General features: G+C 39.9%; 1 protein-coding gene across 1 annotated transcript in view; it reads right to left on the bottom strand.

Annotated features, from left to right (window-relative positions):
• Window positions 1-1,980: 1,980 nt before the first annotated feature.
• LOC144267687 (hexokinase-1) overlaps window positions 1,981-24,714 on the bottom strand; it is a 69,370-nt gene continuing 46,636 nt past the window's right edge. Inside the window, exons 10-18 of the mRNA XM_077821868.1 lie at window positions 24,332-24,636; window positions 21,466-21,614; window positions 21,235-21,354; window positions 19,100-19,195; window positions 17,899-17,998; window positions 13,683-13,866; window positions 9,979-10,134; window positions 6,282-6,515; window positions 1,981-3,732 (exon numbers count right to left, since the gene is read on the bottom strand). Coding sequence (XP_077677994.1) covers window positions 3,588-3,732; window positions 6,282-6,515; window positions 9,979-10,134; window positions 13,683-13,866; window positions 17,899-17,998; window positions 19,100-19,195; window positions 21,235-21,354; window positions 21,466-21,614; window positions 24,332-24,636 — 1,489 coding nt within the window. The 3' untranslated portion in view covers window positions 1,981-3,587. The remainder of the gene's footprint in view (window positions 3,733-6,281; window positions 6,516-9,978; window positions 10,135-13,682; window positions 13,867-17,898; window positions 17,999-19,099; window positions 19,196-21,234; window positions 21,355-21,465; window positions 21,615-24,331; window positions 24,637-24,714) is intronic.

Here is a 24,714-nt window from a genome sequence, read left to right as displayed (position 1 = left end):
CCCTTCTGGGTGTCAGGTTGCTCTTTTTCTTGAAGAGCTGGGATAGCATGTTGCAGAGCTAGCATCACCATCCTTCCTTGACCTGTATTGCTATGAAGGTTGCAGCTATTTTCTGATGGATCAGATCACTGATGTTTTTTGTTAGCCTGTTTCTGGTTCATATTCGGAGAATAATTTCTTCAGTTTTAGAAGACATCGCTAAATTTCTATGCAGGAATCAGAATACGATCTCTGGTAAGATATGTCACGTCACTGATGCAATTGTTGAAAGTGGAGACTCTTTCCCCATCATTCTGTAGGCACAGCAATAAGACGGTAGAGTGTAAGGCAGGTTGCATTATTTATAGCAATTCATGAGGTAAGAAGAAGATGGCTCTCCATAATAATAAATGAAATCTTTCACAATATATATAGAAATGATTAAATATTAAACTGCAGTTAAAATATCCAGTTACTGAGAACTGCCATTTAAAGTTATTTTTGTTTTTAAATACCAAAAAAGGAGTCCGTTGTATTCATTAAGGAAAAATTGTCTGAAGAATCTTGTCATTCCAACAAAATGAACAAATAAAAAGCACAAAACAGTTTCAGAAATTAGGAAACTCTTTATTTTTGCCTTCTGCTAATTTAAAAAGAACAAAAATTGCTTGTTTTAAAACATTAAAATGCTGATGAGACCGTTGTAAGAGAAACACTAAAGGACCCTCAACTGTAGCAGTATGAGCAGATGACAGCATAACATAGGTATGTAAATGACACTTTTTCCTTGAAATAAGGTTTATATGATCATTTTTATATAACAAACATCTTACAAAGTAAGGATCATAGTTTTATTCTTCAAGCCACAAACCTTTAAATAATGCACTGTAAGACAACTCAATTAGTGCTTGGTCAACATGGAATTTAAGACATTTTTTAAAATACAGTCAAGACTTGCACTTCACTCTTAACACACTTCTCAGGGGTAAGAAGCAGTTTAGAGATTAAAGTCTGCGTACGTCCATCTTCTGCTTAGAAAAGAACTAGGGCTTCTTATCTCATATTAACTATCCTCCATGACAGGGAAAGTTCCACTGTTATAAACACAAAGCCACCTCCATGCTTATTGTCATCCCAATTTTATTATAAATTATGAAGATTGGCCCAACCAAAAATCCACATAACCAAGCACCTCCAACTTTAGGGGAAGAGGTTTCACAATCTAACCTTTGATCCAGATTTGAATTTTGCTGCCATTCAGTCTCTGTATATTGAACCAAATTCTCAGATTCAAACAGACCCACATTTACTAGTGTTCAAAAGTCAGATCCTAATTTTATGGCTCAAGCCATCTCCAAAAGATTGCCGATATCATAAATAAGACTTGTGAAATTAAACTGATAGAAAATGTAACTTACACTAACAAGCAAACAAAAACCTTGTTCAGCATAGCAAGCGTCTCACTTTATTTTGTCTATCATTTTGGATTATAGATGCATACCTGGGCCTTGGCAGGCTGACAGCTGTGCAGAGATTATGAGTTATATAGTTTCAACTAGAGGCACAATTGGCACACCTGCGAGAGCTCAACATTTGTGCACCCAAACTGACATTTCAGCATACAAATCAGGTAGCTGCATATGCAAACCAGTGAATGTATGTAATTACCTGACATATGTGGGTGTGCAAATGTCAGATGGTGTGCACAAACAAGGAGGTTGTGGACTCCATAAGAGTATGTGCAGTTTTGCAGAGGTGCATCTATTATGCCCAGGACTGAACAGCTGGCCAAATGTATTCCTAAGCAGGTTTGCTTTAATACAATAGGCCAAGTCTTTGTCGTGCCTGTGAACTCCTCCTTAGTAATAGAGTACAAAGGAATATAAAAACCTCGGACATCGCTGTGATTACATTTTATACCTTTATAAAACAGCAGAGCTTTGCAAAGTACCAAGCCATCATCCACCAGAGCCTCTTCCAGAAAGAATCACGGGACACCAGTTAACACACATCAAAAAAAGTTTAATATTTTCACAAATATCACTTAACACTAGTATAACTATTACTAGTGTGCAAAGTAAAAAGACTTTCTACCTTTGCAAAACCAGTTAGGCATGCAATTCTTCAGGTAGACACACACACTTAAAGCTGCAAGTACTATTTGTGACTCACATGTTACCTTACAACATTCAACCACAGTGCATACTGAAATGTTACCAATAACTAGGGCAATCCAAATCTTGGGGGTGACACAGGAAGAGGGAAGAGCAAGCTGGAGAGACCTCAATTTATTTTTGGTAGAAAAGGAGGAATTAACTACAGAGGACTCTCCTTTTTTTGGCAGGAAAAAAGTGTGACATGCAAAAGTTATTTAATGTAACTTGGCTTAACTTGCTTTTCGATTTAAAAACAACAGATGGGCTAAATACTTACAATGACAGAATCGATTCAACATAGGAAGGGATACGAAGTATGTATATAATCTTTGTCGTTGTTTTAGTCCATAGAATAACTGGGCCTGGCACTCTGTGTGGTTCCTTAACATCCAAACCAAAGCCTGACCCTGGTATTTCCCTAGGATCATTAACTTTAGCTGGGTGTTTGTGTTTTGAGAAGGTGTTTAAACATTAAAACTTGCTTTGAAGCAAAAAAAAAAAAAAAAAACCACAACTCTTTAAAGTAAGAAGGGGAATTTTACATTTCTGTATTATGCTGTTTCAGTCTGTTTAGCTATAGATTCAGCAAAACAGCAGCAGTGTGCTGATTTATTTAGTAAAAAAGGGATAGAAAACTTTTACAAGAAATCTTAGACTCTGAAGAATACAGCAAAATCTGCTAAGGACCACAGATTTCTATGTCCAGAGATTTGGATTACCCCAATCAATCACTTGATTTTACTAGTAAGGATTTTCCTCTTTAAACAATACTTATTGTACTTCATAACACAACACTATTCACAGAAGCAATGGGAAATGCCAGTGATACCAGATTTGTGGGACGGTGCCATTTACTTTTACCGTAATAAAACTGGAGGCAAATAAGGAGGCAAATAAATCATATTCTAAGTCCCACTGTACAGTTACGTGAGCACCCAGTGCTGACACACTGTAATATTTCCAGAGTCATTTTAAGTGAAACAACATTGGGCAGAAATGCAGGAGGGAATTATTACTTCTGCTTCTATAAGCATAAACACCTTGATTTTATGTTCAGCATATCAGTGGTGCATTTAACATGGACATAGTATCTGCTGGAGCGAATACATTTCATATGAAGTAAAAGTAGCTCATTAATGTAGATCATTTGGCTGTAATTTTATCTCAAACAATAACTTATTTTGACAGCTGCATAAATAATAAACTGGTTTTAATGACCTAGAGATGGGGAATGTATGTGCCAACCAGGTGGAAAAGAAACATGCAGATTGGGGGTCCAGAGATGGTGATATTATCAACAGCACACACTCTAGTTTGTATCCTATTTTTTATGTCATTAGTTGTATTTTTCAATAAAGCAGTGAATTCTGGTCTTCTACCAGTTCAGACTACAGAGTCGCTGCTTTATAAGAAAGTGCTCGAAAGGCAGAATTAAAGCCAGTGTTCTGGAGTTTAGTTTTGCTCAGCATCACGAAGTCTACATCCCACAGCAGTAATGAGAGCTGCTCCTTTCCCACTGCCATCTTCCGAAAGGAGGAATGTCACATTGCATTTTGGTGCAAGATCCTTTACTGTTTGGTGCATGATCCTTGAAAAGCTACAAAACAAACAGATACGGATGTAAGTGTAATTCAGCATCCATCCCTGGGCAACAGCATCACTACAGGATTCTGGCATGAGGAACATAGACCAACAAAATTCTGAACACTGGCTAGGCACATAAAGAGAGATGAAGAACATTGCTGGAGAGTGCAGGTGATTGGGAGACAATATAACAATGAAAGCTATAGCTATGAAAGGAAAAGCAGTTTAAATGATAACTATTTAGTTCCACCCCTTAGCTGTAGGGAGCATGGTTGCCTGAACGTACACAACCTCTGCCCTTCCCTCCTACCATCATTAATGCAAGACTGAGACTTAGGAGTTGATCCTACCTCTCCATACAGTCACTGGCTCTGGGAGGTCAATGGGGAAGCTCCCTTAAGCCCCACAGCTGATGAAGAGTTGTCTTTACCACCTGGGCTGCTTGCTCCTGCCTCCCACCACTGCTGCTATGAGGTAATTGTGACCAAATGCACCCCTGTAGTCACACCCTACACACTACTGTAATAATCTTTGTACAAAATATGCCTTGTGAGGTATCATTTGAAAACTTATAACTCAGTGGTCATTAATATCATGATGTAACGTGTGTAGTAACAAAGTTATAAACAGAAGCTGAAATTAGGTCTGAAATATGTTTACCATTCTCTAAAAGAGAAAGAACAAGCTGACGTCTCTAGCCAGGTGTCATCGAAGTTGATGAGCAATCACCTATCAAGTGGCCATTTTTTGGCAAGGAGGGGAGTGCAGGAACAAACAGATCTGTATGAAACCTCTTTCACCACAATACTCCATAACTCTAACCTCCCAGCAGGAATGAAATTTATCTAGGAGTAACCCTCGGAAAAATGCATTTCAAAGGAGGACTGGACTATAAAAGAGGGCGGAAAAACTCCCCAAGATATTTCTCCCTATCCATCTCTCCCTCTTTCACCTAAGACAACAAAAGAAACAGCCACTGGTCCTGGCCTGAGAGTTTTGTCAGCAACGTTACTGGAAACATGTGGTATTAGACTTCACCTTGAAACCAAGTCTAGTTTGTTAAGTTTTAGTCCTAGAAAGGGCGTTATCTTTATTTCTCTTGTAACCATTTCTGACTTTAATGCCTTACACACGTACTACCTTAAAACCTCTCTCTTTGTAGTTAAACTTGTTTTATTTTATTCTTTAATCAAAACTAATTCACTGTTGTGAACTGTATGGGTAACTCCACTTAGGGAGACAAACTGTTGTATATGGATCCCCTTAGAGAGACAATGAACAGAATGTGTCTGACTGCCCAGGAGAGGGCAGGACAGTGCAGAACAGACATTTTGGGGGAAAACCCGGACTGGGAGTGTGTTCAGGTCACCCGGCAAGTGGTAACCCAGGCTGGTGGAAGCCAGAGTGTGACTGATATGTGGCTGCAGCTATATACAGACACTCAGGGTGTTGCCTGCATGCTGGAAGGCTGTTGTGGACGGCTCAGGTGGGAGCTACAAAGCATTATGAGGCACCCAAGTCTGCAGGGCGGGGCTGACAGCCCCTCATTGGTCTGGACTGCACCCCAGAATATCACAGTAGTCCTAGGAGCTCTCCTCCCCGGAATGTCACAGCAAGCAGGGTATTTGGGAACCCATAAATGTATATATATTTTCAAAAATATGCAAGTTATGGGCAATATATGACCTAGACCCTAAACTACATGTTTACAAAAAGCATGAGTTGATAATCACTAACATTTTATTAATTTATTATCTACCCCCACTATTAGATACTTCATATGATAATCTGTCAGGCCCACATTTGACTGTTGAGATATACTGAATCTACTGGTTCCTCACAGCCCTGCAAAAGTCATGACATTTTCCAACACAATTTACCTTTCACAAATCCACAGCAGTTTACACACTGTATCATCTCTAGACTGTCTCTTCATTCCATCTGTGTGGACAGTGCCTAGCACAATGGTGTTCCAAACCCTGACTGGGGCATCTAGACACTACTGCAATATCATTATTAACTTAGCAGGAGTTCATGGCTCAGCTATTTGATAGCTTATGCCATATCTTTCATGGAAGTAATCTGTTTTGTATTCCTTTATTTTTGCCTACCACTGTTTCATTAATGTCAGTCTCTACAGTTCTTCCTCACTACCACACACAAACACCCTCCAAAGTTGCAATATCAAACTCTGATGCAAAGAAACCATTTAATTCTTCTGTCATTTCTTTTTCAGGAAACAATAATTCTTTGTTTTCTTCCCTATTCAATGGCCCTATTGCTCTCGCCTGTATTTCTGACCGACTTATTTAATGAGTTTTATTACTTTTTATTTGGCATACTGCTGCTAACTATTTGTGCTTTATTATTCCTTTTACAGTCTCTTATTCCCCGTATAAAGCTCCAACCATAATTGTTTTTCAAGCTCTGTTTTTGCTTGCTATTAATTACAATGACTATTCTTCCTCTAACAGAGGCCAGTATCTGACACTTCAGAGAAAGGCCAAACCTACAGCAATGAAGCACTTATTGCAAACAAATGCAGAGAAAAATAATACTTACTGTGGATGTAGTTTATACAGAGTCCCATCTACACCAACTGTTACTTCCAGGTGGTCTAATCCTCTGTTCTCTCTTATTTTATCTACAACCGCAGCCATTCCAGCTCCACACACCTGAGCTGCTCTTCTCGATACTGCTCCACAAACCGTCTTTACAATTATACTGTCATCACAGGTACCATTCAAGCCCAGCTGCTGGAGGATTGTTCGTACCTGAAGCAATGCTAACCTGTCACTGAAAAGAAAGGAGAACAAGATGTTTGACCAGGTTACTGAATGAACCCTTTAACAAGAACAATATTTAGTATTTATACAACAATTTACACCTAATAAATTCTCACAATCCCTCTGTGAGGCACGGTGAGCTCAGGAGCCCATGAATGCCAATGAGCAGAGGGCACACCATACCATGACTCACATTAGGCCTGACAAACTCATTGCCCCAACACACTATTGTCATAATCTGTATCTGAAAGATGTTGTGGAAAGTATCATATGCAAACTGGAGACATGCTGGTCCCAAAACCATTGTGTGATGTATGTATGGGGTGAGTAGAATGAGTTATAAACGTAGGATGAAACGATGTCCTTAAAATGTGTTTGACAGGCAGCCCATAAATCCCAGCCTGCCCTAGACAAAGGAACATGTATTTACTTGTCTGACCCACTTGATCACAGAGGACAATGAAAAGTACATTTACATATAAGGTAAACAAAGCCACCAGCTAAAAAGTGGGGGTGATGACAATGGGGGATAGAGTCTGTACACCCAGGAAGCCTTCCTGGCTCTTGAAACAGAGACAAGAAACTTCGGGGTAATATAAGGTGGGGGAAGAAACATTTGAATAATCCATCACCTGAGAGAACAAAGAAGACAGTGCTTTGTACCTATAAAAGCTGAATCCTCCTGTTAAAACAGGCCTGAGAATACTGGCAGTTTGGAGTGAGCAAGAAACTGCATAAAGCTGCACTTCTTGCTAGAATTAAGTGTTATTTTTGTTTTGTTTATATCCCTTTCCCATCTCTTTTGCTCTTACCTGAAATCACTTAAATCCTTGTTCTTTGTCAATAAGCTTATTATCAGTTTTACTACAAGCTATCTCAGTGCTGGGTATAAACCCAGCTGGGCTAACAAGCTGTTATGTGTACTGGAAAACTTGGTGTTACCTCTGTGAGCACCCAATAACAGGGACAGGACACTGCAGGTGAGACAGTTTTGAGGAGACTCAGGACTAGAAGAATTGTTGGGTGTCACCCTGAAAAGAGTGACTGGACTGGTGAAAGCCAGGGTGAGACCACTGTGTTGTGGGCATGCTCCTGATATCAGGGCTCTGAACCATAGCAGCATTAACACAGAGGTCCCCAAGGTTACAGAGCAGGCATTGACAGAACCTCTTATTGGTCTGGATGAACCACCAAAGCATCATAGGCACATCTGGCAAGTATTTGCTGTTGGAGCCAGGTTAGGACTCACAAGAGTGTCTCACAATCTTGAGCTCATTTCTCCACCCTATGCTGCTGCATTCAAGCACCAATAATCATATAAAGAGTCATGGCAAACATTACAGCACATTCTATTTAGAAGTAATATTGGTTCAACAGACTATTTTTTTTTGCATGTCTCTTCCCTCATCATTTCCTCTAAAAGGATATTTCCATGAGAAAAAGTATTTATAAGTCTCCATTATATTATGCTTTTCCTTGAAACATCGAGTGGCCTTTAAATTACTTTACAACATACTATCTTGGCACTAATAGTACAATATAAATAAATAATCAATGAGTAGCTATTGCTAGTATAGATTAATAATTATATCTCTACTATTACATACTACTGCATGTATTCAATAAGAACAAGGAAATTGTTTTTGTGTTAAAACTTACAAACAATAAAATGAAACACCAAAACCAGCAAAAGCATCTTTGATTACCATCACTATGACTCAGGCTATATCTACTCTAGAGAGTTTACAGCAGCAGCTGTACCAATGCAGCTGTGCCACTGTAAGATCTCTCGTGTAGCCATTCTATGCCAACTAGAGAGCAATCCCGTCAACATAATTACAGCATCTCCTACAAGCAACAATAGCTATGTCAGCGAGAGAAGTTCTCCTGCCGACATAGCGCTGTGCACACTACCATTTATGCTGGCGTAATTTACGTCGCTCAGGAGGGTGTTTTTTTCACACCCCTGAGCAACATACGTTTTGCCAACATAAGACGTACAGTAACTCCTCACTTCAAGTCGTTCCAGTTAATGATGTTTCGTGGTTACGTTGCTGATCATTTAGGGAACATGCTCGTTTAAAGTTGTGCAATGTTCCCTTATAACGTTGTTTGGCAGCCGCCTGCTTTGTCCACTGCTTGCAGGAAGAACAGCCGGTTGGAGCTAGCTGGTGGGGGCTTGGAACCAACAGCCCCCCTATCAGCTCCCCACCCCCGTAAGTTCCCTGTGCAGCAGCCGCACAGCAGGCTATCAACTGCTGGCAGTTCAGCTGTCCCTCCCCCAACTGCCATGTGCTGCTCCTGCCTTCGAGCTGCTCCTGGGAGGCTCCTGCTTGCTGGATTCACTTAAAGTCGCATTTTTCAGGAACATAACTATAACATTAAGCCAGGAGTTACTGTAGTGTAGACATGGCCTTAGTTGGAAATACTCTTATGAACTGAGAAGACTTTCTAAAGAATTCTTCTTGCAGCCTTTATAGGCTTCTAGTACAAATAAAAACAAAATATTTTCCCTCGTATTTACAGAAGTATTTGAGCACAAAATCATTTTTCTGTCTCCTGATTTCTGCTCCCATTATTTCCCTATGTAAAAGTCCTATAATTCTAAGGTGAACTTCCCATTTCATTACTGTGCTCTATAAATAGTTTTGCTAATCTGACCTAAATCTTTTTTTCCTTCCAGGTTATCATGTGCACATTCAGTTGGACAGGTAAAACTACTGTCTGACACTTAAAAAGGAAAATGGTGCATTTTATAAATGTTAGAATTCCTAAATTGCTAGCGGATCTTACTTTCAGAAAAGGTAAAAGAAGCCAAAATACATGATTAAGCTTTAAACATATGTTATAAAGGCAAGTTAAACAGTTTAAAATTCTGCGAGCTGAGGCAATTAGCCTGAATCTCACCAGAGTATGAAAAGGAAAATAGTAACACCTATCTTACGTAAATATACACAAAAGATATAGGTCAAATAATGTAAGGCTTTCCATGACCACTGACATATCTGCCATTTAACAGTTACCAATGTGTATAAGTTTTGACAACAAAGAATCTGAGATCTACTCAATTCAGGCCTTGATCCTGCAAACATTTGCCTAGGGGTCAACTTTACTCATGCAACATGGGGACACTGAATTCAGTAAGGCTACTCAAATAAAATTAAGCACATACATGAATGTTTTCAGAAGCAGGGCCTTACAGTTTACAAACTAGTGTGTGCTTTAGTAAGAATTGAATGCCAAGCAGTTGTTCAGATTTAGTTAATGAGGACACATGTTGTGTAATCACAGTTTAATACTAGAAAAATTCGATCTGCTGATATTCATCGCTCTTTAATGAAGGTTATGGTACAGATACCTTCCAATGACAAGCAGAGTTGAACTGCACTCCTAGTTTCCTCCCCTCAAGCACCAGTACTAAATTAGACATGCACTATTTCAACTCCAGCAATTCTACTGTGTATCAATCTTACCTCTCAATCTGTGAAAGGAACTTGGTTTCAAAGATACCTCTGGTCTTCAGCGACTCTGAAATTTGACCTCTAAACAGGAATCCCCTTTTAGTGAAGTCAATCAAAATATTGCGAACGATTTCTCCCAGGTACATTCCACTAATCATTTTCTCATACCTGGAATTACAGACAATGGTACAGTTCTGAAGAAACGTTATTTATATATAATCCAGCTAGTTTACATGGATATGCAGAACAGTAGTGAAGAGTTTGGTAACTCTCTCATAACTGGAGTCTTAGAACATTAAATGGAGCTGCCTCGGTGTTGGTAGGTTACACAGACAATGTGCGTTTAGAGCTGAGTTTCAGTTCCTGGAAGTTCATTACCTTTTTTCATAGAAGAGTTCTGCAAAGAGCAGAAACTACTGGGTAACGCACTGAAAAAAGTGATAAATGTAATATTACGTGTTTATGAGTATTTCCAGGAGTATAGCTTACTTATCATTACTTATTGATTTCATTGTGGATTAATTCATCAGTACAGAGAGTAGGGATATTTATACTGTATCACTGAACATTTCATATCAATTTCTGGCTGCACTTAATCTGTTGTACATGTCCAGATGTGGAGGCAACAGCAAATGTGCCAAAATGCATAACAAATCATTGAATTAAAAAAAAAAACCCAACACATCTTGATCCAAACATTGCATGTCGGGACTTGCAATTTCTCAAGGACATGCCTCTGTACTAAAGGTTATGGAAAATGAAATGTCTTCCATTTTATCCATATTATCTTTGCCTCCTTAGAATTCTGGCCAAGTTGCTAAGATCATGCTCAACTGGGCAAAGTTTGAGCATCTCTGTCCTAAACTAGCTCTTTAATAATATTATAGTTGTGTACAATAAACAGTTGTGACAGACCTTGAAAAGGAATAACTGAATTCTCTGAGGAAACGCTTTTGTATTAAATTTGATCCCCCTTTCTTTGGATATACACGCAGCCAGAGCAGTATTTTATTTATCCTCATCCTTCACACGGGTGTTGTAAAGTGTCATTAGGTGTACTCAAATCATGCTAGGTTCTTGAGATAAAAGGTGTTATACAAACTCAATTACTGTATACTATTGGAATCTATGCTTACCAACCCTCTTTGCCCTGCTCCTGTAACTAGTTGTCAGTTTTGCCCCTAGATGTGAGTACTACAATTCCTGTTAGCTCTCCAAGCTATTGTTGAATTGCTAACATGATTCTCAAACATTTAACGTATTTGACAATTACTAATTTGTTAGAATTTTGCTAATTCACACTTTGTTCATACACAAACACAGAAGCCCGTGGTCAATTCCCATTTCTCAGCAGAGATACAGTAACAGACAATGCAGGGCCGAGGTCACATATTAATAAACTTTTCTTTTAAAAAGCAGGGGATCTGATATACATCTCTTCATCTGTAACAGCATTTTTATTGCTATCAGGTGCTCTGCTGATGGACATGGATAAACATTTCTACATGAACATTTACTGGCTGAGGATGAAGTATTATTTTAATAATTAAAACTAAACATAGGAACACAGGGCACAGCACTGGATGGGACCTCCTGGGTCATGAAGGCCACGTGCCTGCTATCTTATCATATAATCTCATTCATAAATTTATCAAGCTCTGCCTCAAAATTAGTTAGGTTATTTGTCACCACTAGTCCTATTAGGAGGCTGTTCCAGAATCTCATTCTTCTGATAGTTAGAAACCGTCTTCTAATTTTCAGTCTACATTAGTTCATGGCCAGTTTATACCCATTTGTTTTTGTGCCAACATTGGCCTTTAGCTTAAATAGCTCTTCTGCCCCTTTGGTGCTTACTCCCCTGCCCTTGTGTATTTATAGGCCTGATCTACACTATGGGGGGATCGATCTAAGATACGCAATTCAGCTACGAGAATAGCGTAACTGAAGTCGACGTATCTTAGATCAACTTAGAATCACCTACTTCGCGTCCTTGCAGAGCGGGATCGATGGCCGCCGCTTCCCCGTCAACTCCACTTCCGCCTCTCGCCCTGGTGGAGTTCCAGAGTCGACAGCAGAGCAATCGGGGATTGATCTATCGCGTCTACACTAGACGTGATAAATCGATCCCCGATAGATCGATCACTACTCGCCGATCCGGCTGGTAGTGTAGACGTGGCCATAGAGAACAATCGTGTCCTCTCTTTCAGCCTTTGTTGTATTTGGCTAAACAAGCCAAGCTCTTACAGGGTAAGTCTACAGAGCAAACAAAGGTGTGATGGGGTGAGAGTATACTTGCGCTATTATCAGTAACAACAGTAGTGAAGCCATGGCAGCACAGGCCTCAGCATGGGTTAACTACCACAGCACTAGTACACTGGGGACCCTGGATATGTACTCAGGTTGCTAGCCCATGCAAAAGCTTGTGCCACCAAGTCTTCACTATGATTGTTATCTGTGCTAGCTAGATTTGCACAGGTATATTTACTTGTGCTACAATCACAATTTAATTTGCTTTATAAACATTCCACCTAGTCTCCTCTTGTAGACTAGACTCTCCATTCCCATGATCACCTTCTCTGCATCTGTTCTAGTCTGAATTTATCTTTCTTTAACATCGGTGACCAGAATTATACACAGTACTCCAGGCTCCACGTCTGTTAATTCACTGCAAGGTACATTTTGCTTTTTTTTGTTTAATCAATAATTCACTACATTACAGTGTCTTTCTCAGTCCTTTGTGCAAATCTGATATTTTACTGGATCCTATATCCAACCTAGGTACAAAGTAACATTTCACATTGGAAGGGGGCTGTACAGTCCAATTAGTTCCATGAACAGTTTTGTATCCTATAAATGGCCTCTCTCAAGTGCCTAACTCTTTGAATTATATACTCCTTTCACAGTTTGTTCCATGCTCACTTTGCTGTCATTGCAAAGAACCGTCTCCCAGCTCCCTCAGTGACTGAAGCTTTACGGACTTCAAATTTTGGAGCTTCCCAGGCAGTCTGCCACCTTCTCCGTATTCCTCATGTGTTTTTTCACTTCAATCATATTTCTATAAATTACTGTATATTTATATGAGGGCTTGTGTACACAGCGAGTTAGTGTGCAGCAAGCTGCAGCGTGAATCTGGAGCGCACTAGCTTGCCACGCGTTAACTCATTGTGCAGACCCTGTTACCATGCACTGAGAGTTCCAAAGCCTACTCTGACATACTCCCGCTTCCACGTTCTCACCAAAACCTTTAATTTAAACTGGTCACAAATAAGAGGCCAGTACAGAGTTCTGAGCAGATGTTCTGGGCATGTAACAGCTCACCGCATTCAAAAAACGGACAGCTGCATTCTGCAGTAGCTAAAATTTCCAGATGACTGTGAGAAGGTAGTCCCAAGCAAAGTGCAGTACAGTTTAACAGCTTTGAGGTGACAAAGGCAAGGATGACCAACACAGAGTTGACATAAGAGAAAAAACTGCAACCACTTGACCTGTCAGAGATGGAGAAAGTCATCCATCTGGGAAATCAGGAACAAGGGTGATCCAACAGGGGACAGTGATGGTGCAAACTATTATGTCCTCTTAATCCCTCCATTTTCCGTAAATGGAGATGTAATTACACCACTTTTAAAATCAGCTGAAGGCAATATCACTTATTCCTAGAACATCAGTATTCCATAAATTTTGCAACATATTTCTTGCTAGAATTCAGCATTAAATACCTTTGTTTTCCAGCATTTAACGAATAATCATCGACAGCTTTGTCATAACTTGTCCTGATGTCGTCCAGGCATCCATTGTCTCCAAATGCACCCCATTCCATGTTCACACACATTCGTCCTTGATCCCCCTCTACCATCTCTACGTTTCTCATTTCCTCCATGTAACATGCATTGCTGCCAGTGCCTAAAAAACAAGATTATTTTTTTTAAATACCAGAACAAGCATTAGAACCCCTTATGAGCTTTTTCACCTGCTTTTTTCATATTTATAAAATAATTTCATATTGTAATAATAAATCTTCAGTACTTATAAAGAGATGGAACTAAATACTCCCCTTGCTAGTACAGTGAGGTATAGGGATGCAGTGCCTCCTCTGCAAGAAGTCTCCAGCTGGCCAGAGCTGAACTGCATATGGGAAGGCAGAGAGGAGCATGCTTTATGCAGTACAGGACACAGTTAGCAGCAGATGAACCCGGGCTCTTCAATTCCAATTGGGCTAGTGCTTCCTAAGAATTTTTAATACAAGAGGGAAGCAGCACAACATCTGACAGAAGATTAACATGCAACTCTAGTTAATGTGCATCTGAAGCCAAAATCGCAATCCTGAAGTTATTAGTTAGCTTTGACTCACTAAGCCAAAACTCCCACTGGGTTCAATAAGAATCTTGCCCGAGTAAGGACCTCAGTATTTGGCCTAATATTAGGATATTTTTCCAAAGTTCTGACATCCATCTAAATTTAAAAAAAAAAAAAAAGAAAATTACAGGGATTGTACACCTGCCAGTGTTAATGGCTAACTCTTGAATTATTCTGTAGCTGCAATCTCTCCATATTGCTGTCCAATTCTAATTTGAGAAAGAAGAGAAAAAGCCAAATTTTCAGAAAAAGCCCACTGCTCAGCTAAACAAAAAAGAAAAGGAGTACTTGTGGCACCTTAGAGACTAACCAATTTATTTGAGCATGAGCTTTCGTGAGCTCACGAAAGCTCATGCTCAAATAAATTGGTTAGTCTCTAAGGTGCCACAAGTACTCCTTTTCTTTTTGCGAATACAGACTAACACGGCTGTTACTCTGAAACCTAAACAAAAAAGAAACCCATTTCACGTGTGGTAGTGTTTTCCTGATGCACATAGAACACACCTGCCATAAATCCCATACAAGAGAACGCCACGTGTTAATGTTTCCATTTTCTCTCTAGTTAGCCTGCCAAAATCACAGTATTAAACTTGACCTGCATCCACCTTCATATGGTGCCAAGGTTCCAGGGACCGGTAACGCAACAGAGATTAGGATGCTGGGATCAGGGAAGGTTTGCCCCTAGAAGGTGCCAGGGGGCCCAGTGCCAGGAAGGCGCCCAATGTTCCTTGCTCCGTCCTGCTTCCAGATACCGGAAGTGACAGGTGTCCCACTGGGGTTGGCGGGATCAGTAGAGCAAGAAGGTCCCTAGCTGCCTGGAAAGCCTCTATGGTCAATGGCACTGTCAGACCACTGGCACTGTGGTAGCTTCCTGGTGTCGGTGGAGGGTTCCGCACCAGACTCAACACCATAGGTAGAGTTGATGGTGCCGATACAGTCTGGGAGCAAAAGAGTGGCCGAGCACAGGTCTCACTATGCTGCCTTTTCCCCGCTTGTCTCTCTTCTGCACCAGTGAGTGCCTTCTGTCGGTGTGCTGCTTCTTGTGCTTCTTCCTTGGCACTGGAAGAGCTCCATGCTGGGGAAGCACTTTGCACCGATGCCAAAGTACTCGGTGCCGAATTACAGCAGCTCGGTTCTGAGACTGGTCTGAGGGTGGCTTCCATGAGGATAGCCTTCAGCCCAATGTCCCTGTCTTTTTTAGTACAGGGTCTGAAAGTCTCGATAGATCTGGCACTTGTCCCTCACATGGGTTTCTCCAAAGCACTTTAAGGAGCTGGAGTGAGGGTTACTCATGGTTTGCCACTGTAGGTACAAGGCTTGAAGCCTGGTGACCAGGGCATGCCCAGCCCTTGCAGTGAAGAAGTCCTTCGATGACAGGGACTAACTATATACATTAACACTACTTTTAAAAATGATATCCACTAAAGTATGATGACGACGAAGAAGGAATCCAAAAACCACTGGGAAGAAGTCTTGCCGCAGCAAAAAAGGTTGTTCCAGCAACCATCCAGGGTGGTAAGGAGGAACTAACAGGATGCGGGGCCAGTGGTGCCCTTTATTCCGGCGCATAAGTGTGCAGCTCCAGAGGCACTAGAGCTGGCCCAACAGATACCACTGAGGGAAAAATCTCCAGCAGCAGTACACATGGCGCACGCACACCTTACATGGGATGGACGTAAGCAAGCACTCGAAGGACACATATTTCAAGGGACCATTCAAGGTGAAGCGGCCCATTAACACTCCACCAGTCATAGGGAAAAGGGGGGGACGGGGAAGACAGCTTGGGGGGGGGGGGTTGTTAATGGGTTATAGACTGTTATTATAAACCATAATTCCAGTGTCTTTATTCGGTCCATGATTTTTAGTGTCTAGCAAAGTGAATTTAAGCTCCCAGGCTCATCTTTTGAAGGTGTTGCGCAGGTTTCATTTGAGGATGAGGACCGAGGGGTCAGATACAGAGCGATCACTTTGTGAAAAGTGTTCGCCCAGAGGTGATATGATGTTTTTGTCTTTTTATCATTCTTCTGTATGAGTTCTAATGACTTGAATGTTTCTTTGAAATGTTCGTTAACTACTTACGCTAAAGAATCTATTCCACCTTCTGTTCAGGTGTGACACTGAGTACATTTCCCAGACCTGAAGATGAGCTCTGTGTAAGCTCAAAAGCTTGTCACTCTCACCAACAGAAGTTTGTCCAATAAAAGATTTACCTCACCCACCTTATCTCCTTAATATCCTGGGACCAATGCATCTACAACACTGAATATTCATACAAGTAGACTTTTATGACTCCAAAGACAATTTGCCCTTTATCCTGGCAATCTTGTACTCAAGCATATAACACAGTCAGAGTTTTGCAGACAAAACGTGCCCAAACTGCGTGACACCGACTAGTTTTTGATATTTTGCTAAATCCTATCTGGGTGTGAAATTCCTAGCAATTTACCACAAATGTTCACAACAGACAGAATGAGTTTTGCAATCTAAAATTTCTGTTTAGGCTTCCAACTTCCATTCCCTTTCCCTGTGGGAAAAACTACTTGGTGACTGGCCTTCTCGATCTCACAGAACTTGGCCCAAAGAAAATTAAATCAAAAAAAAAAAAAAAAAAAAAAAAAAAGCAGCTCTGGGATTTCACATGCACCTATTTACATCCCCTGGGTGGCATTTTAGCTAAATCTAGTAAAATCCCCTGTGGCATTATCTCAGGTAGGATTGTCATTTTTGTTGGACATATTCCTGGAGGTTTCATCACAACACAATCTTTAATTAAAGATTAATCTTTAATTCTTGGCGACTCCATGACACTCCTGGAGGGTTGGCAACTCTAAAGCTGTTTTACTGCTTGGAATACAGCTGCAGTACAGTGCACTTTGCTTACCAAGGCTTGCGGAATGCGCAGCTGCTGGGAATTCGTGTGCTTTGCTTTACAAGTCTGTCTTGGGCAGACCACATGACCGAGGCAAGATGTGGGTCAGCATACTAGTGAATTAGGGATACATATTACAGAATAAACTAATGGGTAACCACGTACTGGCAATTTTATGTGGTCACTTTTGCATTAATTCTGTGAAACAGATTGATTTTCAAGTTAAAATAGTTAGTATTAGTTCATATTTATTAGCCAATATTTCTAATGATCAAACAAAAAAGAACTAATATATTTGTTGATTTTTTTCACCTAACTGACTTAAATAGATGGCTCGGGGAATGTCTATTAGTCAAAAGCTATATTTCACTTCTGTATTCTCTGTATTAAAATGTAACTGGCAAAAATAGCAATGGGGGAAACAGCACATTTCTCCTGTTAATATTATATATCCAGGTCTAGGTTTTAAAACTATCGGATGGATTCAGGTTACACTTTTCAAGGAAACTATTATCCTATTCATCAGGAGAAGAAACGTTAAGTCAGGTTTGAAAAACTCCAAAAACATCGCAGGTACAGGTTTAGTTAACAATAGGAATTAGAGGAAACACACCCAATCATGTGTCCTAATAGTCTTAATTGAACAAAATTATTTGTTTAGAAGAATATACTACAGTTGAAATAAAAATAAAAAAGTAACTAATACCTACCCACAATGAGTCCTATTTCACAATTTGGATCTTCATATGCACAAGTCATCATCGTGCCAACTGTATCATTCACCACTGCCACAACATCTAAGTCAAATTCCTTTGAAGAAAAAAAATACATTTCTATAGAAAAAGTATTGCTTTGTTTGCAATATATCAAACCAACCCTTGCAATGGTTGTTAGCCTGCAAGGAATTAACCAACTGTCTAAAACGTATTGCGTACAAATGAATACAAATATAAACTTAATATTCAAGAATCAAATGATTTTTTTCTTTTAAAACCAGAAGTAGTAATATAATTTGTATGCAGGTATCATGACTTACTGGTACTGTATATTGTGCTGGAGCTGTAAAGTATACTACTTTATTGCAATGCAAACACAAATTTAGGTTAGGACATTTTTAATATTAACTTCTTATCTAGGGATAAGAGAACACTCACTATTCATTCACATTCACACACACACTATAGGCAGTGATATAGTGAATGTTGCTCAAAGCTTTTCATTATAAGATACTATGTCAAGCTTAAACCATGCAGGCTGAAACTTTCCATGCCTGCTGGTTGTCTCAGGCTGAATTGTTCTGGAAAATTTTGCCTAGAAAAGTTCTGCCATTTCCAAGAATACAATAGGGAAAAATACAATGTTTTGCCTATTTTTTAAAACAACAACAACAAAACCCTCTTACAAGCATTTTGTTGAGAAACTCTAGTATCTCCATTCTTTGGAGCAGGGACCTGAAATTTGGCTGGGGTATTGCCTTGGTGTCAGGGATGTGCCTTTTGTCATCCCAACAAAAACTCACCTAAATTTGGCCAAATTACAAGACTCTGAAAAATGTCAGTTCACATATGCTCAGTAGAGAGATATGTTAAAGTTTGGTAAATAATTTCCCTGAAGATTCCATCTGCACTGAGCATGCCCCATCCCCTCATAGCTCCTACATACCAACTGGACTCCACATACGCTATCCCCACAAAGCAACCAAGCATGGAGAAACAAGTGGTTTTGTTTGGCAAGAATCTCTCTTTTGTGTATTTCCTAGCCCCGTTGTAAGATGTGTACCATTTGTGTAAATACAAAAGGAAAGTGCATCCCAATTCATCAATGACAGAATCCCAGAGACATAAGAATTCTATCACACAAAATCAAGTTAACAAATACATTCAAGAAAATAATGAAAGATTGAAATGTCACCTCTCTCCTTCTAATGCCTTCCCTAAGCAAATACACTACATCCTCTCCTTCACAATCTGTAGTTTTAAAGCCTTTGGTCCAGTTGAGGAGGATACCCTAAAAAGAAGAAAAAGGCATTCATTACTAAGTTTCTGAGTATGTCTTTCATTAGAACGTAAGAGAGTTTTTAAAAAAACATTCTGAAACACGTAGGTTTAAAAGACTGAATACATAAACATACATAAAAGCACATACATATCAAACATATCTGTTGCAAACTGCAGTTAAACCCATGGGACAAAACTAACAGTGTTCCACTGTGAGAGGTTGTATATTCTAACCCGGATACCACTTTATATGCAGATGGCAGTGGTGATCTCACAGACATGACCATGGCTCTTACAGACTGGAACCCAGTTGTTGGATTGTACACCTGTGAACCACAGATATGGAGCACTGAAACAAGGAAGAGCATCTCCAGCGTTCTCTCGGAAAATACACCACAAGTATAGGAATGTACCACAACCCTCTACGGAACAGCATATACCAGGGGTGGCCAACTTGAGCCTGACAAGGAGCCAGAATTTACATTGCCAAAGAGGCACAGTAATACGTCAGCAGCACCCCCATCAGCTCCCCAACCCCGCTCCCAGCGCCTCCCACCTACCAGCAGCCCCACTGATCAGCACTTCCCCCTCTCTCCCTGCACCTCCCAATCAGCTGTTTCGTGGCATGCAGGAGGCTCAAGGGGGACACGGGGGAGGGGAGCTAGGGCACAGCAGGCTTGGGGGAGGGGGCGGAATGGGGACAGGGCCTGTGGCAGAGCCAGGGGTTGAGCACTGAGCGCCCCCCAGCACATTAGAAAGTTGGCACCTGTAGCTCCAGCCCCAGTGTCGGTGCTTACACAAGGAGCCGCATATTAACCTCTGAAGAGGCGCGTGTGGCTCCGCAGCCATAGGTTGGCCACCCCGGCATATAATGTGCATTTCAGTCATGCTCAGGTTCTCTCTCCTGGCTGGAACAGCTCTTTTAACTGATTTGGTAAAAGGACCATTTTTCAAGCTGAAGGTGATTAATTCTGTTCCCTGATACTGTAAGTGGTTCACCCTCAACCATAGTTTCTAGACCAGTGGTTCTCAAACTTTTGTTCTGGTGACCTATTTCACATAGCAAGCCTCTGAGTGCTACCCCCCCTTATAAATTAAAAACACTTTATGTATTTAACACCATTATAAATGCTGAAGGCAAAGCAGGGTTTGGGGTGGAGGCCGACAGCTCACGATCCACCCTCCCCCATGTAATAACCTCACAATCCCCTGAAGGGGCCCGACCCCAGTTTGAGAACCCCTGTTCTATACAGAGCTCACCATGTTATGGCTTTGTTTTTAACTTTAAAAATGCCTACCTGACATAGACAAATAAGCACTTTACAGTGAAAAAAAAGCCTCATATATTCAGAGTCACGGAGCACCTATTACTGGTGTGCTCCTTTACATATGAGTATTATTCTTATTTTCAATATGAATGTTATATATATTTTCTACTTACTCCAAATTTCAAATATTTTACTGTGAAGCTACATTTAGAGAAAAGGTCTCTTTGCTTCTTCAAAATTTGCATCGACTTTTTAATTTGGACTAAAAAGCAACGAATTCTAATTGAATGACAAAATCTCCAAAAATTAAAAAGCAATCTGATAATTAAATCATTCCATATTCTGCTCAACACTGAAAATTCAAGACAAAAAGTGAAATAGGGGGTGCCACTGTCCCAGATAAAGGATCATTTGCACTTTGAAGATGCTACAACCTTAGCCAAAGAAAAATCACATTACAGGGAAAGAATGTTACTGCCCAGAATGTAACCACACGTGGTAGATGTTGAATTCTAGATGAAAATATGGTACAGAAAGCCATCTTTCTAAAATAGTGTTGAATAGAATAATGTTAACCTACTACAGAAGTCAGTATTACATTCAAGGCACATAATTCTTCAACTCTTTCCACAGACTTACTCACACAAGCATTCCCACTGCAACCTTTAATAGAACTACTCTTGTGAGGAAGTAGTACGTAGCCTGTGTGAGGGTGGAGAATCAGGCCCAGAAGCAACACTAAAGGACAGATTCAAAAGATACAAGATATTATAAAACTTACAGCATCTAAACTGGTCTGCTTGCAAGGGAAGGAAAATGTAAAGCCAAGGGGAAGTCGTGCGCCTTTTATTCCCATGTAATCCAGGAAGTCTGAGATACAGCTAACAATGTGATCAAACAGCTTAAAAAGAAATATATAAACATTATTACAATTAGTCATATTTATTTAAATATATATTTACACATTCTTTGAAAATAAGTTATAATGCTAAAAAGAAATGGAAATGCTCACTTCTTCTCCAGTACCCTGCATGACCTCTATAGGAATAGCATATATTTTATTGTGCATTTCAACCGTTCTCCTTTTACCACTACGGATCTTCACAAGCAAAACTCTGAAGTTTGTTCCTCCCAGATCGAGAGCCAGAAAATCTCCATTCTCTGTAACAAAGTATTTATACATTTGAGGAACACAGAAAAAAAGCATAAACAGGTGTCCGTTTTTCATTTTCCAAGCAGGAGTTTTAGCATAAGGCTCTGAAAGTTCTCTCAATCGTCTGAAGGCTTTAAAGATTTTTCATGTTCATTCTAAGCCTTCTCCCTGCTTATTGAAAGGAGCAGAAGAAATACATTGCCACTTAGCTCCTTCAAAAGACAACAGCAACTGGGTGGTCTTTGCCCCTGCACATGCTCAACTGCACATTCTCTAAAAAGTGACAGGTTTCAGAGTAGCAGCCATGTTAGTCTGTATCCGCAAAAAGAAAAGGAGTACTCCCTTTCTTTTTTCTAAAAAGTGAAGAATTCTCCAGGAAGCCAGCAGATGGTGCTATGTTCCTGCTTCAGCAATTGCAGAGTGTGGTCTTCTTAAGCAGTACATATGCTTGAGACAGGATACTGGAGGTGAGGGAAGAAGAAAAGGGAGTGGCCATTTTCTCTCTGCTGTGTATGGATGACAAGAGAAAGCATGAGGCTGCCTCTACTGGTTGATGTGTCAATTGCTATCTAGGAGCGATGAGAATGGAACCAGCCACTTTTCATGGACTGGATTCAAAAGTTCTCTGAAACACTCCCACTGACTTACAGATTTTGCACCAAGTACTAGAGGAGGCAAAAGTACCTGCAAGCTCTCAACTAACGGAAAGCAGTGGGGCAGGGAGCTGCATTTATATTTATGTATAGGCTCACAACTGCCACTCTAACTTACAGAAGATGTTGTGTTAAAAGAGGAATTATAGCCTTGACTCAGAATTTCCTCTTTTTGGTGGTTTAAGAGTTTTGTAGTGAACACAGACTATACTCCAGACACAAATCCATTAGCTGGATCCAATTCATTAAATTACAAACTAGCATTTCAGCTCCAAGTTTATGGTTTTTGTTTTCTTCCACCACAGCGTCCTGCTTGGCTGGAAGTCTGCTATGTATTTCCTAGGGCTGTCAAGCAATTAAAAAAATTAATCACAATTAATGGTGTGATTAATAAAATTAATTGCAATTAAATGTGGGATTAATCGCACTGTTAAACAATAATAGAATACCATTTAAATGGTTTTGGATATTTTCTGTTTTCAAATATATTGATTTCAATTACAATACAGAATACAACGTGTACAATGTTCACTTTATATTTATTTTTTATTAGAAATATTTGCACTGTAAAAAACAAAAGAAATAGTATTTTTAATTCACCTAATACAAGTACTGTAGAGCAATCTCTATCATGAAAGTTGAACTTACAAGTGTAGAATTATGTACAAAAAAAAACTGCATTAAAAAATAAAACAATGTAAAACTTTAGAGCCTACAAGTACACTCAGTCCTACTTCTCGTTCAGCCAATCACTCAGACAAACAAGTTTGTTTACATTTGCAGGTGATAATGCTGCCCGCACCTTGTTTACAACGTCACCTGAAAGTGAAAACAGGCGTTCGCATGGCACCATTGTAGCTGGTGTTGCAAGATATTTATGTGCCAGATGCACTAAAGTTTCATATGTCTCTTTGTGCTTCAATCACCATTCCAGAGGACATGTGTTCATGCTGATAATGAGTTCTGCTCAATAACCATCCAAAGCAGTGCAGACTGATGCATGTTTATTTTCATCATCTAAGTCAGATGCCACCAGCAGAAAGGTTGATTTTCTTTTTTGGTGGTTCAGGTTCTGTAGTTTCCGCATCAGAGTGTTGCTCTTTTAAGGCTTCTGAAAGTATGCTCTACACCTCATTCCTCTCAGATTTTGGAAGGCACTTCAGATTCTCAAACCTTGGGTCAAGTGAGGTAGATAGCTTTAGAAATCTTGCATTGGTACCTTCTTTGTGTTTTGTCAAAATTTTCAGTGAAAGTGTTCTTAAAATGAACAACTTGCTGGATCATCATTCGAGACTGCTATAACATGAAATATATGGCAGAATGCGGGTAAAACAGAGCAGAAGACATACAATTCTCCCCAAGGAGTTCAGTTACAAATTTAATTAACGCATTATTTTTTTAACAAGTGTCATCAGCATGGAATCATGTCCTCTGGAATGGTGGCCGAAGCATGAAGGGGCATACGAATGTTTAGCATATCTGGCACGTAAATACCTTGCAATGCCAGCTACAAAAGTGCCATGTGAATGCCTGTTCTCACTTTCAGATGACATTGTAAATAGGAAGCTGGCAGCAGTAACTTGTTTCTCTTAGTGATTGGCTGAATAAGAAGTAGGACCGAGTGTACTTGTAGGTGCTAAAGTTTTACATTGTTTTGTTTTTGAGTGCAGTTATGTAACAAACAAAAAAAATCTACATTTGTGAGTTGCATTTACACGATAAAGAGATTGCACTACAGTACCTGTATGAGTTGAACTAAAAAATACGATTTCTTTTGTTTGCTATTTTTACAGTGCAAATAATAATATAAAGTGAGCACTGTCAACTTTGTATACCGTGTTGTAACTGAAATCAATATATTAAAAATGTAGAAAAACATCAAAAACATGCAATACATTTCAGTTGGTATTCTACTGTTTAACCGTGCGATTAATCGCAATTAATGTTTTTAATCATGATAAAAAATTTTAATTGTGATTACTTTTTTTGAGTTAATCACATGAGTTAACTGCAATTAATCGACAGCCCTAGTATTTACCATGCTGCTCTTGCATCAATTATAATGAAACTACCTGTTCCGTCTGGTGTGCTGCGAACAAAGGTAGGCAGCATTTTTACTTTTGCATTTTCATGAGTTTTCTTCCTCAGCCCAGCTTCTATTTCTGTTCGCATCCTGTTTTTAATCTGCAACAGCTGCTCGTGAGTAAGCTTGAATTCAGCCAGAGTCTCATCTATCAGCCTGTGCTGCTCAGACAACCTGTATGCTACTGCTGTGACCATTGCAGCACCCTTTCCACTGCCACTCTCAGACAGAAGGAATCGCACTTCAGAGTCAGGAACTAATCGCCTCGTTGTTTTCTGCAAGCGTCTGGCATATCTGTAAGAGAAGATCGTAAAACCATAATCTCTCACTGGTCAGCTCAAAAATCTGCACTGGTCATCACTGGCTATAAAA

This window comes from Eretmochelys imbricata, chromosome 7 (assembly GCF_965152235.1).
Source record: "Eretmochelys imbricata isolate rEreImb1 chromosome 7, rEreImb1.hap1, whole genome shotgun sequence".
Classification (NCBI taxonomy): Eukaryota; Metazoa; Chordata; order Testudines; family Cheloniidae; genus Eretmochelys; species Eretmochelys imbricata.
The sequence above is the reverse complement of the archived record's forward strand: the minus strand, read 5'-3'. Positions and strand labels throughout refer to the sequence as shown.